The following is a 15,261-nucleotide window of genomic DNA, read 5'->3' on the forward strand; positions in this document are numbered from 1 at the left end:
AATGAACTTGCAAGCCAATTGCAATGGTAGCTCCTAGTGGCCTAGCAAGTACATATCTTGTTTGTACCTGAAATACATCTTAGTACACGAAGTGTACATCTTGTCACAGACCAACAAATGTCAAAATTGGCATTTCGGTGCGCTTCTGGGAACCCCATTCACACAAGAATGAAATGGCCATCACTGAAATAATTCAGTACACTTGATTATGTAGCGAAGTGACTTCGCTACTTATTCTTGTAATATACATTAACTTATATTTCAGACTTTTAGGCTCTCTGTCACACCCTCGACTACATGAAGTAAATCTTGCATGTCCATCTCGTATTTATATCAAAGATAGTTTTTATGTACCTAGTTCAGGCTTGTTACTTGCTACGATGCCTGTGCTATACAAAAAAGCGGCTGCTCCAAAAACATGAATGCACAGGCATCATCATACTACATTATCATCTTATAGGCCTTGCAATTCCCTTTGTCCCTATTACCAGAGCAGAAAGCAAGAACTTTTCTTGCAAACAACTTTCAAAACACTGCAACATGCACTGATGGAATGCTTTTATTGGCTGTTGGCAACTGATCTGAATGAGTCTGAAAACTAATGAAGACATTCACACAAAACCGTCATGCACCATTTATGAACATTGTCATTTACTGCAAAGATGACTGTGCATGAATTAAAAAAAGGGCAAGAAATTGCTTAGCATCTAACAGTATTGTATGCATGAGACTGAAGACAGTTTATTCTGTAAATTTATATAATAATATGAACAGACACACTTGGCAGTAAAATTTCAGATTTATCCAAACTGAAAACTGAAGCCTCCTGGAAAGCCAAACCCTGCATCATGTTGGAAGGAACTACCACCGGTGGAGAAGAATCCAGGGGCTTCGAAGAATGTCCTAAAAACATGGGGGCTGGCATCTGAAAGTGTGAAAGGAAAAAAAAAAGTGTGAATAACAGGAGTACAAGTTGATCAGTCAAGCCTGCCGAGAAGGTTTTTGCCTACCTGAAGAAAAGCTGTCCATGTCTTCCAAATCGCGGCCTTCATCATAACGCATGCGCTTCTTGGGGTCAGAGAGAATGTTGTAGGCCTCACCAAGCTCTTTGAACTTTTTCTCTTGTTCCCGCTTCATGTCCTCAGAAGCATTGGAATGTCGATCTGAAGGAGTGAAAAAAACATTACCATGTTAACTGTCAAACTGTGAATACTCTCAAACAATACTGTCACTGTCTAAAATGGCATTACAACATAATACAAGAAAAACAAAAACAGGTCCACAGAAATAATAGCCAGTTGTCGAAATAGGGGACCCAAAGCTAGCAAACACAATCGGCCAGCTGTAGAAAAGAATGCAAAAGGAGTACAAAAGAACGGATTTGGCGTGCTATTCATAAAACTCCATATTCACAGCTACAGGGGCTGTGCCAAAGCACTTCCAATTCAGTCCTTTATGTATTTATGTATGATTATGTATTTATGTGCACATATTAATGCAAATTTGTTGGGTCCCAAAAGTGTGTACTTTGATATTGTATACGTTAATTATGTTAAATAAACTTTCAAACTTTCAACACCTCCTGAGCCAGGATGAGCTGAATCTTGTGAAATAAAAACTATCTTTGAAAGTGATTGCCTGAGAATCAAGTCATCTTCCATGCTGTTGAGCTCGTCTGAGATGAACAACATCTTACGCAGAACCATTTCATTCGGGGGCAGTGCCAGGTCCCTACAAGGTCCATAGAGCACTTTCGATCCGCCTTGTAATTAAACAGGGCCTCCCGCTGGTCCCACCATCAATCGTCTACTCATTGACGCCGAGCCGTTGAGCTGCGGTGGAGTTTCCCAGCTCCTTGGCCATCAAAATTGCTCATCTCTTGAAGCAGGCATCATACCGAACGCAATGCGTCTATATAACGTCACAAATGAACGGAGTCAAAATGTGAAAGGCCACAGAATACTCCAGCACTGTAATCGTACGACCAGTCACACGCACAGTGAAAATGGTGTAAATCAGACCAAAAAACAGGTTTCGACTATGGTCGGCTTGTCTACAAATTGGAGACCTAATGGTACAGGTTGGTAATAGAAGTGTGTGATTACACGAAACTTTCGAATAATGAACTGAATACTCCCCTATTCGATTCGTACTTAAATGGTCGCTATTCGAAAAGCTGAACATTTTTCAAATATCTTTTGGATATTTCAAGTCATTGACTGTGCATGATCCAACATGAAATTGAAGCAAAACTACGATAACTTTTATCCCTTGCACAGCTGACATTATGTACCAGAGCACATTGTCACTCAGGGCGCCAGGCTTTTCCAGTAAAACCCCAATGAATCACAATAAAATTGTGAACATTGAAATTCCGAAAATTGAGAACAGATTTTCTAGTGTTGCGAATAACGCGATGTGAAAATTGTTTGACATTGCTGGTGAGAAGGCTGTATGTATATTATTCACAACAATTGAGAAGGACTTTCGATATTCTATTTGCTTGTGGCACTATTCTATTCATTTTAAATTCAGTCTAAAAAACTACTATCCGTACACTCCTAGTTGCCAACGTAAAAAAGAATCCGAGGGATTTAGAATGTGTTTTAAAATGGTCAAGTGTGCTGTTATTCGTATGTAATGCGAGGGTTGAGTTCAAGCAACAAAAAATGTGGAGAAAGAAATTGTGTTACAATCAAATAAATATGGTAGTTTGCATGCCAGTCAGCTCCATGCAATGGCTGAAGGCTGCACAATGACTGCTGTTAGAATCTGGGCAGGTGCTGCCAAATTGACCCTTCCATCCTCCCCCTAGTCCTCTGCTTTTGCTCTTCCCCTTTTACCTTCTCCCTCTTCTTATTACCCGTCACATGCTCAATAAATAAGCTTGGCTGCCAGTGGCATGATTGTAGTGCGAGTGCATGCATCAGTTTTGAGCGTCACCATGCGATCGCTACCTCTTGTTCCTGTTATGCATCCTCCTGCCTGCTTCACGTCCGAAGCGATGCTGCTTTCAATTATACGAGGAACAATCCGAAAGTAAGTTTCATCATTTTTTTTGAAAGAGAAGATGGTACACCAGGTAAAACAAACAACTGCCATAATAATCCATGCCCATTGCAAGTTCAACGACGGAAGGAGCATCGGCAGAGGACGAATGAGGCATGCACAGAGAGCTGAAGAAGAGATAAAGTAGCAGCAGACTGCCGTGCCTGATGTTATTCGAGTACAAATCACAATGGCAGACAGATGTGTGCTGATAACAGGGTTGCAAATGGAAGTGCGTGCTGTTATCCGGTATGAACGGGCACGTGGGACTAGTATGTCCGTCATCCATAAAAATTCTACAAGTCGTGAAGATGTCATGTCTCATCACACGGTTGGTCGCTGGTGCTGCTTATTCAGTGAAGGAAAGCAGTGTGGAGGATGAAGGTCGAAGTGGGCGTCCCTCCACATCCACGAATGAAAACATTACTAGAGTACAGGGCATGGTGTTAGCGGACAGGCGCATAACGGTGTCAGACGTGGTCTCCACACTGAGCATTGGTACTGCTCAGGCCCATCACATGCTGCACAATATGTTGGGTTACCGAAAAGTGTCTGCAAGATGAGTGCCGAGAAGTCTGACCCCAGATCACAAGAGTGCAAGAATAGGAATTAACCTCGATCACTTGACAAGGTACATGCGAGAGGGAGATGAGTTCCTGTGCAGAATCATCACAGGTGATGAGACATGGGTGCACCACTTTACCCCAGAAACTAAAGCCACCTCAATGACGTAGAAGCATCCCAGTTCACCAGTTAGGAAAAAATTCAAAATGTCACCCTTCGCAGGAAAGGTTATGGCCGCAATACAGTGTTCTGGGACCCAAAAGGTGTGATTCTCCTTGATTTCCTTCATGAAGGGACCATCAATGTGGCATGCTACTGCAACACCCTCACCAAACTCGGGTCTCATTCGACGAAATAGACCAGGGCCCTCGAGTGAAGGTGTTGTGCTCTTATACGACAATGCAAAACCACACACAGCAAGGCTCACACAAGATGAGATTCGTCGCTTCGGATGGGAGAGAGGATCGCCCAGCGCCCCGTTCTTGCCCCATTGGACTTTCACCTGTTCCCTGCATTGAAAGCCGTGCTCCCGGGACGTCACTTCCAAAACAATGCTGAGGTGGAGCAGGCTGTGCAAGAATTCAACAATTCCTTGCATAGCAGGGCACCGAGTTTTACCAGAGTGGTTTCTCCAAACTGATTGCATGCTATGACAAATGTCTCAATGTCAGTGGCAACTATGTGGAAAAATAGTGCAAGGTGTATAGTTCATAATGACAGGGTGTATTTTTTATTTTTTATTTTTGCAATAAAGTTTCCGCGTGAAAATAAATGACGAAACGTACTGTCGAAATGTCCCTCATACTTTCAGATGCCTGAACAGAGGCTTGCCTGTGTTGGGAAGGTTGACTTATAACCCGAATAAACATATTGAACAATTACCAGGGTGGTGTAGGAGGGCACGCTTCCTGTAGGCCTTTTTGATGTCATCGACAGTTGCATCCTTTGGGATTCCAAGAACCTTGTAGTAGTCCTTGCGCTTGCTCTTCTTCAGCTCTAATTTTGCCTGATCTAGCAATCGTTTGTTTTCTGAGAAGCCAAGAGAAAAATAAATGTAGGCACGCATGCATGCACGCACACACACGCACACACACACACACACACACACATACACACACACACACACACACACACACACACACACACACACACTCTCACTCACTCACCCCACCCACCAGCCCACTCACTCACTTTACAGTCAGCAATGCATTTCAACATGCTTTGCGACTTTCATTTGTAGCGTATTAACTAGGCCAGCTTTCCACTACTACATCCCAGCACAATGAAGTTCAAATCTTATGCAGCCTCTGCATCAGATACACATCTTAACGCTAAATTAGAAGAAAGGCATTTAAAAAAAAAAAAAACACCTAAGCAGGAAATTGCACTTTGTAGGAAAATTTTAGCCTGTATGGCATCTGGTTGCACTGTGGGAAGTAGACTGTGAGAGCTTCAGCGTAAGGGCAAGTGTTGGGCACAATATGGCATGGTGTTTGCATGGCATAATGTAGCTAAGCAAGTGATTTAACACTGGTGAGTGATGTGTGAACAAAGCACCAGTGCATATCATGAATGTTGTAGAGAGGAGGAAGTAGAAATAATTGAAGCAGCATAATGCATGACTGCCATATCAGTAGAAAAGCAATCATTATGTCATTATTGGGAGACATCTCAATGGCTTTGGCAAATTCCTCCACAGGGTGGTGCAAAAAAGCTTTGCAGTTTTTCTTTCTGTATTTTTTTTTTCAGGAACCCTCAACTTGCACATACTACTGCTATGGTGATGAAACTCCAGTAAAAAAATGAAAAGCACCTCGAGTATGGTCTTTCCGCAAGATACGCTCGTAGTCCCGCACAGCCTCCTCATACATTTCCAGATCCATGTAGCTGAAAATACATAGAAGGAAACCTTTTGTAGATAGTATGTCCACATTCATAATGTACAGAACAAGCAGCCCTTTGTAGTATGTACAACACTTACGTTTTGGCCCGCCTCAAGTAAGCCTTCAGGTAATCCTCATTCAGAGATATCGCAGTAGTGCAGTCTTCAACTGTTTGGTTGAGCTTGTTAATCTGTGTGCCAGGAGAAAACATTACCATCAGAATTAAATTTTGCCATAATAGTTCTGCAGAAACCCATAAAGTGGAGAGAAGTAATTAATAAAGGGAAAATTAGGCATCCACCCAATCTAGGGGCTTAGCGGGGGGGTCTATGGGGCTTCAGCTTCCCCCTCCCTGAAATTTTTTCATGCTGTAATGCACCGCCGACCAAAACAACCCCCAGTGCTGGAAATCATTCTGAATTTTGTCTAGAACGTCCTTTTCAAGCTCGAAAAGACATTTCAGCGCAAACAGTGCGAAATTGAGCTGGATTTCACGGCAACGCCCATGCACCAGAGTCACATAACGCAAGGAGCCCCACCCGAGCACAAAGTTTCAAGGGCGTTTTCATGGCGAGCGGCCTCGTCACGGCATCTCGCTAAGGCCGCGGAATCTACGGAGCTCATGGATTTCAATTCTCAAACTTTATGGGTATAATGTTCTCAAACTTCTGATGCAAAAGGTGCATTAACTTTTCTAAAGTCGTACATCGGACCACACAACAAGACAAGTCAAATCGGCACATAATCAGACAAGTTGACAAAGCACGCAACGAGGTCCGATGAGACAAAGTGATGTGGTGGTTCGTTTTTGCAGTCATGTCACAGAAAATAATAACATATTTTTTTCACCTGTGCCAAAGCAACTATATCAAGACACTAAAGCCAGTAAAGGTAACTATTCTTATTTATTTTTCTACTTTGACTTTTATTCTCGAGGACACATTGAGCCTCTTCATTTTTTTTTTTTTTTTCTTGTTCTCGCTACCCTGGGGCTGCCGGAGCCCGCCAGAGTGCATACGTTTTCCTCGTGTTGCCCCGACCATTGCGCAGCGCACTTCGATGTGTGTTCGTTTTTCTCTCGCCGAGTGAATTTTCGCCTGGAAAAGTGTTGGATGGTTTCTGGCTAGCAAACGAGAAAAAGAAACAATGCATGGTCGCTCATCGTCATCACTGCAGGGCAGGGCTGACATATTTGACGATTTCTTGCCAAATTGGCTACTTTTAGAGGCTCCTGACGACAGAAAATTGTGTTTGGCGACTTGGCTACTTTATGGCTACTTTTGTTGGTGGTAATTGGTATAGATAGTGGCCGAAAAGCACTACCCCCGACGGCCCCCTCGAAGCAACTACCCCAAACGTCAGATCTTCAAGGTCACGCTTTTGTGTCTTGCAAGCTCTGGAAGCAAATTCAGGAGGTGAAAATACATCATAGCCACCACATTCTCAGTGGGCCTCTTCGACTTGTCACCCTGGGCTGTCCAGGACTGCCCGAGATGCTTCATATGCAACGCTCATTGGCTGAAATCAATGCCTTAGGCATTTCGGGACTGTCATTGACGGATAATTGCACAGGCCCAAGCGGCTCCCTCTGAGTAACAGGAATTACCGTATTTACTAGAATCTAACAAGCACCATTTTTCCAGTAAAACGGGTCCAAAAATTGCATACGCGTTAAAATCGAGTACGACCCTAAATCCGCGTTACCATATCGCCATCAGCATTCGAAAAATGGCCGCCTCGTACGCGCTTCTAGCCTAACTGCCGTAGCTTCCTTCATGTGCATACCTCCATATTGTACGTGTAACCAGGCATTGGTGTAACCTAGTGTACCGCCTGTCTTCCCGTTTTATACGTTTGTTCAATCGGCATGGAAGCGCCGACTGTGAAGACACACCGAGTCCACCATGATGCCGCATTTAAAAGGAACGTTACCATGTGCGTGGAGACTGACGGAAATTGGGCCGCATCACGGGCGTTCGGAGTCTCTGAAGCTTGCGTGCGGGACTGGGGCAAACAGAAGGAGGATATTTTCGCCAGCAAAGCAACAAGGAAGGATTTCAGTGGACTGAAGCAGGGCCGCTTCACCGAAATAGAAGAGCTGCTCAAAGGATACGTGCAAGAGTAGCGAGCGGCACAGCGGCCTGAGAGGACTCATCTGCTCAAAGTACGGGCGATGCAGTTAGCCCTACAGAAAGGGCTAATGCGGAGTGACTTCAAAGCGAGCACGTGCTGGCTATCAAACCTTATGGAAAAAAAAAAAGGCTTTTCTCTTCGAAGGCGGACAGGGATATGCCAAAAATTGCCCGAAGAATATGAAGAGAAATTAGACTTCAGCGGTACGTTTTGAAGTTGCACCATTGAAACGGCTACCACTTCAGACAGATTGGAAATGCCAATCAGACGCCTCTCTACTTTCACATGCCTGCCACCACAACCGTTCAAAAGAAGGGGGCAAAGCAAGGGCGCGTTTTGTCTTCCAGCCACGAAAAAACTAGTCACCACAATGCTTTGTTGCACTGCAGATGGGCACAAGCTACCCCCATATCTTATCTTCAGACAAAAGATGCTCCGGAAAGGAATAGTGTTTTCCAGTGGCGTGATTGTGCGCGCAAACGAAAAAGGTTGGATGACCACGAACTTGGTCGCTGACTGAATTGATAATGTTTGGCGGAAGAGACTCGGCGGCAGTTTGGGTCTGCGTGAGATGCTTGTGCTCGACGCATTCAGGTGCCACCTTGACCAGTGCATCAAAGACAAGCTGGCTGCATGCAACACCGACCTTGTCATGATACCTGGCGGCATGACATCGCAGCTCCAGCCGCTCAATGTTTGTTTGAGCAAGCCAGTGAAAGATAGGATTCGGGCACTCAACGCCAAATGGCTTGTCAGTGGCTGCCAAGAATTCCCGCCCGTCAATAAAATGAAGCATGCCTCGCTGCAGGACTTTATTGGATGGGTGAAAAATGCATGGTGCACGATCCCGGCTGCCATGGTCAACACTGCCTTTAAGAAGTGCGGGATTTCGAATGCCATGGAGGGCACCAAGTATGAAATGCTTTGGTTTGTTGATAGCGATAAGAAGTTGTCTGATAGCGACGAGTGATATCTATTGCCCTACGCGACTCGTACCGGCGCAGTAAAAATCTTGGCGGCAAGGCACGCTGCTTCTATTTGTGTTTTTATTCATTGCAACTTTAGTGTATTGGGAAAAAATCTGTTTCTTCCAAATGAGAGAAAATAGTATTTCTATACGAAAGTACGAGGTGCGCGGTATTGTACTCTTTTTTTTTTTTCTGTCATGGGAAAAGGATGCGCATTACAATCGAGGTTATCGTTTCTTTTATTTTTTTGGTCACGGAAAACGGGTGTGCGTCACAATCGAGTAAATACGGTAACCAATCTTATAGGCAATGCTTTTGCGTCCTTCGAAGGACGGAAGCAATAGGTGATGTCTTAATTTCACCCCAGCGATGGTTACCTTTACAGAGAATCTCGAAGACCATGGTTCTTCGCGTCATAAACGACTGCAACAACCAAAAACACATCATGGCAGCCACGACATTACAGGTGCCAACATCTACGCGACTATATGCGACTGCGTACAAGGGTAGTGGAGAACGTGTGCAACATCGCAGAGTTCGCGGGAACATTTAAAGTGAAGTCATAGTGGCATAGAGTTAATATAACCATCTGTGCAAGGACCGTGCTCAGCATGTTCATTCTACCGCAACTGGCGATACCACTTTGGCTATGAGAAAGCACACAAGTGTGTGGCCCGAAATTATCAAAGAACATCAGTTGGTCATACAGTATGGTAAATTACAATACAATATTCTGTATTGTAACAAACAAAACGACTACTGTTTTGTTTTGTTATTTTTGTTTGTCATTAGTGCAGCAGGAAGCTACAGGTCTTTCTCGTCTGTCCTTTTTGATTTTTGCATTAAAAATGGACAAATGTTTGTCATATCGTCGCTAGATTTTTGGCTACCTATTAAAGCTTTTGTCGTAGTTGGTGACTTTTTTGGCTACTTTTTGGAATTTTTCGGCTACTTTTTCTTCCGACGACCTGGCAACCCTGCTGCGGGGACTCAATGGATTGCAATACATTCTCCCGAGCGAAACCTCTCCGGAAAATTTTGTCGTGCTGGTGCATGATACGAGGCAGTATGCGTATGGTTCTTTGTGGACCGAGCGTCTCGCGTTTTCTTCGGCATTCCTTCGGTAGCTACACTTGGTGTCCAAAGTAGGCATTCGATTGTGGAAAACATGCTTTCCTTGCATTTTCTCATTTCCGTGACCCCGCCCCACAATAGAAAAAAAGACATTGTTGCGGGGCAGCAAATTGTCGCACGGTGAAAGTTCGATTTTGCAACTTCGTCTCCTTTTGCAGAAAGTAATGAGTCATGGGACGCTTCAGTTGCCGGATACTCTTATTAAATTATTGCGGTAGCAATTATATGAACACTCTAGGCGCATTACTGCCATCGCCGTCGCCCTCATGTTTTGTATGAAGTCTAAGGGCGATAACTCGTGACCGCGCACCGCATGCTGTATGTGCGAGTGAAAGCATAGGGGGGTGAGGGTGGCATGGGTGAGCCTACGATGATGGCTCAGTATTGTGTGCTCAAGGGAAAAAAGCGGGAAGGAAGCGCGCCGCCTCCTGTCGCATGCGATACATCAGGGGGAGTGGAGGGAAGAGGAGCTGTGATCTGTAAATTTGTGGTTGCGAAACATGCATATTTGCCTTGTTTGGCACATTATATACATTGACTTTATCTTAGATACGTAGATTTATTGGAGACTTATACATATATTTAAATATCTTGTTGCACAGTTTTGTGTATACGTGCAGTGAACTTTGTTTCCAGTGACACTTTTTTGCCCTTTATCAAGCTGTATCTTCGCATTTGTATATTCCATTGTATCTTCACATTTCTCATGTGCGAGGGCGAGTCAAACGAAAGTGAGCCAACTGATCCCGCGCAGTAATGGTTCTGTTTGTTATCTGCAAGGCATCTCAGGCATCTCTCATTTACAAGTGACACGCAGGTGTGAGAATAAATGTTCTTTAATGCTCGCATACACTGGGTTGAACATGGTTGTGTGACATAACGGACGCTCCAAAAGTTGAACAGCGTGGTGTCATCAGGTTTTTGACAGCTGAAGGTGTTTCCCAAAAAGAGATTAGTTGCTGCATGGCTGCCGTGTACGTTGAAAATTGCATTTCATTGGCCACTGTGAAGTGTTGGAGCGAACGGTTCAAAGAAGGACGTGAAAGTTGCAAAGACAATCCAAGACCGGGCCAAAGCCACCATGAATCACCCCCAACACAATTGCAAACGCTGATGAGCTAATTAGACAAGAACGGAAGATAAGTACAGATGAATTGGCAGGGCGTGTGAACATCAGTCCCGGTCCAGGTCACACCATAATTCATGAACATCTCGGTTATGGGCTCTCGTGTGTGCAATGGATGTCCAAGATTTTGAGCCACCGCCAGAAGACTGAGCGGTTCGGCACTGCCTTGGCTCATCTGATCCGGTACCACAATGAGGGTGACGAGTTTTTGTCTGCAATTGTGACCGAGGACGAATCATGATGCCACTACTACGAGCCTGAAATATGACGGCAAATCTTACAGTGAAACATTTGAATCCACCAACCCCAAAGAAAGCAAAGACCGTCATTTCTGCCGGAAAGGTGTTGACTTTTTTTTTCGATCATCAGGGGCCATTACTGATTGAATTTGCTAAACCTGGAGAGACTATCAACCCTTTCCAATATTGTGAAACGCCAGATCGGCTGTGCGTCGCAATCAAGAACAAACGACACCGAAAATTGAGGAATGGGGGTCATCTTGCTCCACAACAATGCCCATCCCCTTGTCGCTGATGTGGTTAATACAGAACTGGTAAAGTTCAAGTGGGAAACACTGCAACATCCGCCATACAGCCCAGACCTGTCACCTTGCTACTTCCATATTTTGGGGCAACTGAAGAAACAGCTCAAGGGAACCAGATTTATGTCAGACAATGACGTGAAAGCGTAAGTTACATACTTTTTGAAGCAGCAACCCAAGGAGTTTTGCGAGACTGGAATCGCTCGACTCGTTAGTCAGTGGGACAAATGTGTAAATGCTCATGAAGACTTTTAAATAAAGTACCCCATTTGTCATATATTCAAATTGGCTCACTTTCATTTGACTCGCCCTCATATATTTTGCAGAAGGGCTTTTTATATGTGCTCTCTGTTGTGACTATAACTTCGGTGCAATCGCAATGCACGGCCAGTGACAGCATTGGAGACAATACATTTGAACAAAGGACAGCATCACTGAGAGTTTTCCCTGGCCATTGCATATGTACAAAACTGTAAACAAGGTTATTCAATGACAAAGTTTGATTAAAATATTTGGCCTCAACTTGTTCATTTCATGGCCTTTACACTTTTCCTATCAGCGGCATGCACTGCTTTGCTGGTTTCAAACTGATATAGTTCTAAAGTTCGTGTGATATTTTATTTACTTATTAAATAGAGAGAATACATGGAAGCATTGATATAAGTTATTTCGGGCACAATTTTTGAGACTGAGTATATTCTTTTGTGAAAAAAAAAAAAAAATCATATTTTACTTGTTTGGACAGTGTGTAGCGTTCAAGAATTCGTTTGCAGCATCTTTGGCAATGGCAATGCAGTTATTATTCATGTATTTGGTGCCTCGACAAATTTTATAAGGAGGAGGCCGAGCTGGAACATGAGCCGCTGCCAAATAAAATTTCTGGCTAGGCCACTGACCCAATCATAGTAATTGCTAGAATGGAAACCCATATGGGTTCCTTGAAAGAAAAGCCTCGCAGTTTAAGAAAAATTTGTCCTGGTCCGGGGCACGAACCCGGGACCACCGCCTTTCCGGGGCAGTCGCTCTACCATGTGAGCTAACCAGACGACTAGCAGATGGCAGGGCGAAGTCTAATTTGTGAACAACTAAAAGCAAAGGCAAGAGCTTGACGTAATAGTTCTGCAAAAACCCGCAAGGTGGAGAAAAGTAATGAATAAAGGGAAAATCAGACATCCACCCGATTGTAGCAATTGCTACAATGGAAACCCATATGGGCTCCTTGAAAGAAAAGCTTCGCAGCTGAAGAAATATTCGTCTTGGACCAGGATGAATTTTTCTTCAACTGCGAGACTTTTCCCTTTATTTAGAATTAAATTTCAGACAACCAAAAAATGGTTTTGCTGTCTCATAAACCGTTGTACACACACCCGTCACAGAATTACAGTACAGAGCATGGCACCTTTGATGCTAGCTAAAAAATGTGCTTGCACAGGGTGCAATGGTTTAAGTACAGTGGTGATGTTCACATTCTGAAGCATTCATTCTGTGGAAGCGCTCCCCTATCCTGCTATAGTACGTAAGGTTAAATGTGATTTCACAAATGAATAATTTAGTCTCTCCTCTGAAGGAGTAAAATGATGATACAGCATCTGCACATTTCTTGCTTTTGTGGTGTCATTTGCAGTGTAGTGTCCTCGGAGTGCGTTTTTGCTTTAGCTCTAGCAATGCAATACAATAAAGCCTCGTAAAACTGCACCCACTTAAACAGTAGCTTCGTTTTAAAAGTAGTAATGTCAATTCCATGACTCAGCGACCATTGAACATAACGCGTTTCGTATTTGCATAAACCATAGCAGCTTATTGTGTACGTATCGGTTAACATGTAGCGTTTGCACTTTTCATAGCACAATCATGGCGGTAGGTTGGCCAGGCAGCAGAACGAGCCTCAGAGATCAGAACGGCCTACAAGCGCAAATGCAGGAGGCACTTGGAAGCGTGAAGCCACATTAACATCATTTCAGCGCAGAGCCAGACAGCGTTGTGGCTGGCTAGTGGTGGCCTGTGTTGTAGTGTCGTGCAAGCTAGGACAAAAACTGGGTGCTCAGCATAAAATAAAAATTGGACACTGTTCGTGCTATAGAACGTGGCACGAAGTTGGCGCTGGCACGTGAGAGGGATCTACCGTTGATTACAGTGTATGGCATTTTGAATACGAAGGAGAAGATGCTTGGCAGAGCTGCTGGGATCGCGAAAAGATGTCGGCTACGACGTTCAACTTTTCGCCATCGTTGCCTCTGTTATTGCTGAAGTCTTGCCTAACGACAGTAATGAGGACAACACAGAAAGCGACAGCAAAGGCGATTCAGGCCCGACACTGGCAGAAGCTGCACGTTATGTCAACCTCATGCGGTGTTTGCTGAGAAGAGGGGGCTGGCAGAAAAGCTGGTTCGCAGCTTAAGGAAGTATGAGGCCACTGTCGTTGCTGCTAGGCTGCTGTGGCATCAAACGAAAATAACACTTTTTTCGCGCAAAATGAATGAATACTGCATGTTTTTTGCCCTTTCATTGCACTCACTCTGAGTTCAGTTTTTGACAGGTAGGTAAGTGTGCAATCTTTTTCCGAGCTCCGCCCAACTACAGTTTAACGAGGTTTTACCATACCAACAAGCCCACTCTTGTCTTTTTTTCTTACTTTGGTGTGAAGGAGTAAAGTGGATGTGAAAATTGATGAAATGCATATAGTGTGTGCCAATAAAGTGATTTATTGTTACGACCGTCGCTAATATGGTTGACTCAAATTATGGGCAATTTTTGCAGGCACCAAGCCTTTCCAATGCATTTGCGCTTACTTGGAATGTCGCTGCTTGGACAATGGACAAGGCAGAAATGCAGAAAGCTCGTAGAAGTCCACATATTTTTCTCAGGTTAACATGGACAGCATCAGCGTGGACAGGACCTCATCTAAATGAAAGGAGCTAAAACTTTGAACACACTGGTGGTCCGCCACTGGTGGCAGTACACACTGCTGCCAGAACGACTGCATCAACTAGCGTCTCTGCTGCCATGGCAACCACATGGTACTCATGTGCACCTTGAAGTATATGTGCTTTTCAAGAGACAATCTAAGCCTTTCATGTTCAGCTCTTCTAACAGCATTGCGTGCAAATATTATTGGACACAGAGCATATTTTTATTCTACGTGCCACCTTTGTCAGCAAGCTGTAGCTGACCCCACTGCACCTCTCTTCTATTGTATTGACTTTCTTTGAGTGAAAGCTCCATCATGCAATGCACAGTGCAATGCACAGAAACAAATTTTAGTTACAGTGGTATTCCAAAACTGCACTTTGTTTTTACATAAAGATTCATCATGATGAACGACCAGATTTGGGAACAGTATTGATTGGGAACCAATGAGTCCGTATTAACAAGGCACAACTGCAAACTAATTTGTGTGCTCTCTGCAAGCCCATACCAATCACTGCATTTACCCGACTCTACACGCACCTTTCTTCCGCGGAAATGGGTACGAAAATTGCCTCCGGATCTAGCTCAATTGTGTTTGAAAGTGGCCATGTGATACTGGTATTACATTCAGGTGCCATTTTTTCTAAGACAGTAGACTAGCTTAACATCCAGGGTGCCAAAATTGGCTTTAGTATATCCTGCACAAACTCAGTGTCCACAAGCACCCATACATTTCTATTGTAGACCAAAACTTTTCGAGTCTGAAACAAATTTCGAGCCTGAAATTCAGTGTAATGAGAATTTGATCTGGTTGCCATGAACGTGCCTGTCTTTGCTATGCTGGGGAAGTTTTTTTGCGATGCTGGGGACGTCTACTACGTTTAGGTGCTCTAATGTCATTTTTATGTTCGTTTTCCATTTCAACTCATAAGAAGTAGGTGCACATTTGAATCAGGG

At 43.9% G+C, this 15,261-nt stretch overlaps 1 protein-coding gene across 4 annotated transcripts in view; it reads right to left on the bottom strand.

The window, feature by feature from the left end:
• Positions 1 to 541: 541 nt before the first annotated feature.
• Positions 542 to 15,261, bottom strand: part of LOC126545417 (dnaJ homolog subfamily C member 7-like) — a 127,680-nt gene continuing 112,960 nt past the window's right edge. For all 4 annotated transcript variants that reach the window (XM_055061567.1, XM_050193288.3, XM_072285925.1 and 1 more), the window contains 5 exons: positions 5,594 to 5,685; positions 5,426 to 5,499; positions 4,495 to 4,641; positions 1,011 to 1,163; positions 542 to 925 (listed from right to left, as the gene is read on the bottom strand). In XM_055061567.1, the coding sequence (XP_054917542.1) occupies positions 801 to 925; positions 1,011 to 1,163; positions 4,495 to 4,641; positions 5,426 to 5,499; positions 5,594 to 5,685 (591 nt within the window). In that variant the 3' untranslated portion in view covers positions 542 to 800. The remainder of the gene's footprint in view (positions 926 to 1,010; positions 1,164 to 4,494; positions 4,642 to 5,425; positions 5,500 to 5,593; positions 5,686 to 15,261) is intronic.

This window comes from Dermacentor andersoni, chromosome 1 (genome assembly GCF_023375885.2).
Source record: "Dermacentor andersoni chromosome 1, qqDerAnde1_hic_scaffold, whole genome shotgun sequence".
NCBI lineage: Eukaryota > Metazoa > Arthropoda > Arachnida > Ixodida > Ixodidae > Dermacentor > Dermacentor andersoni.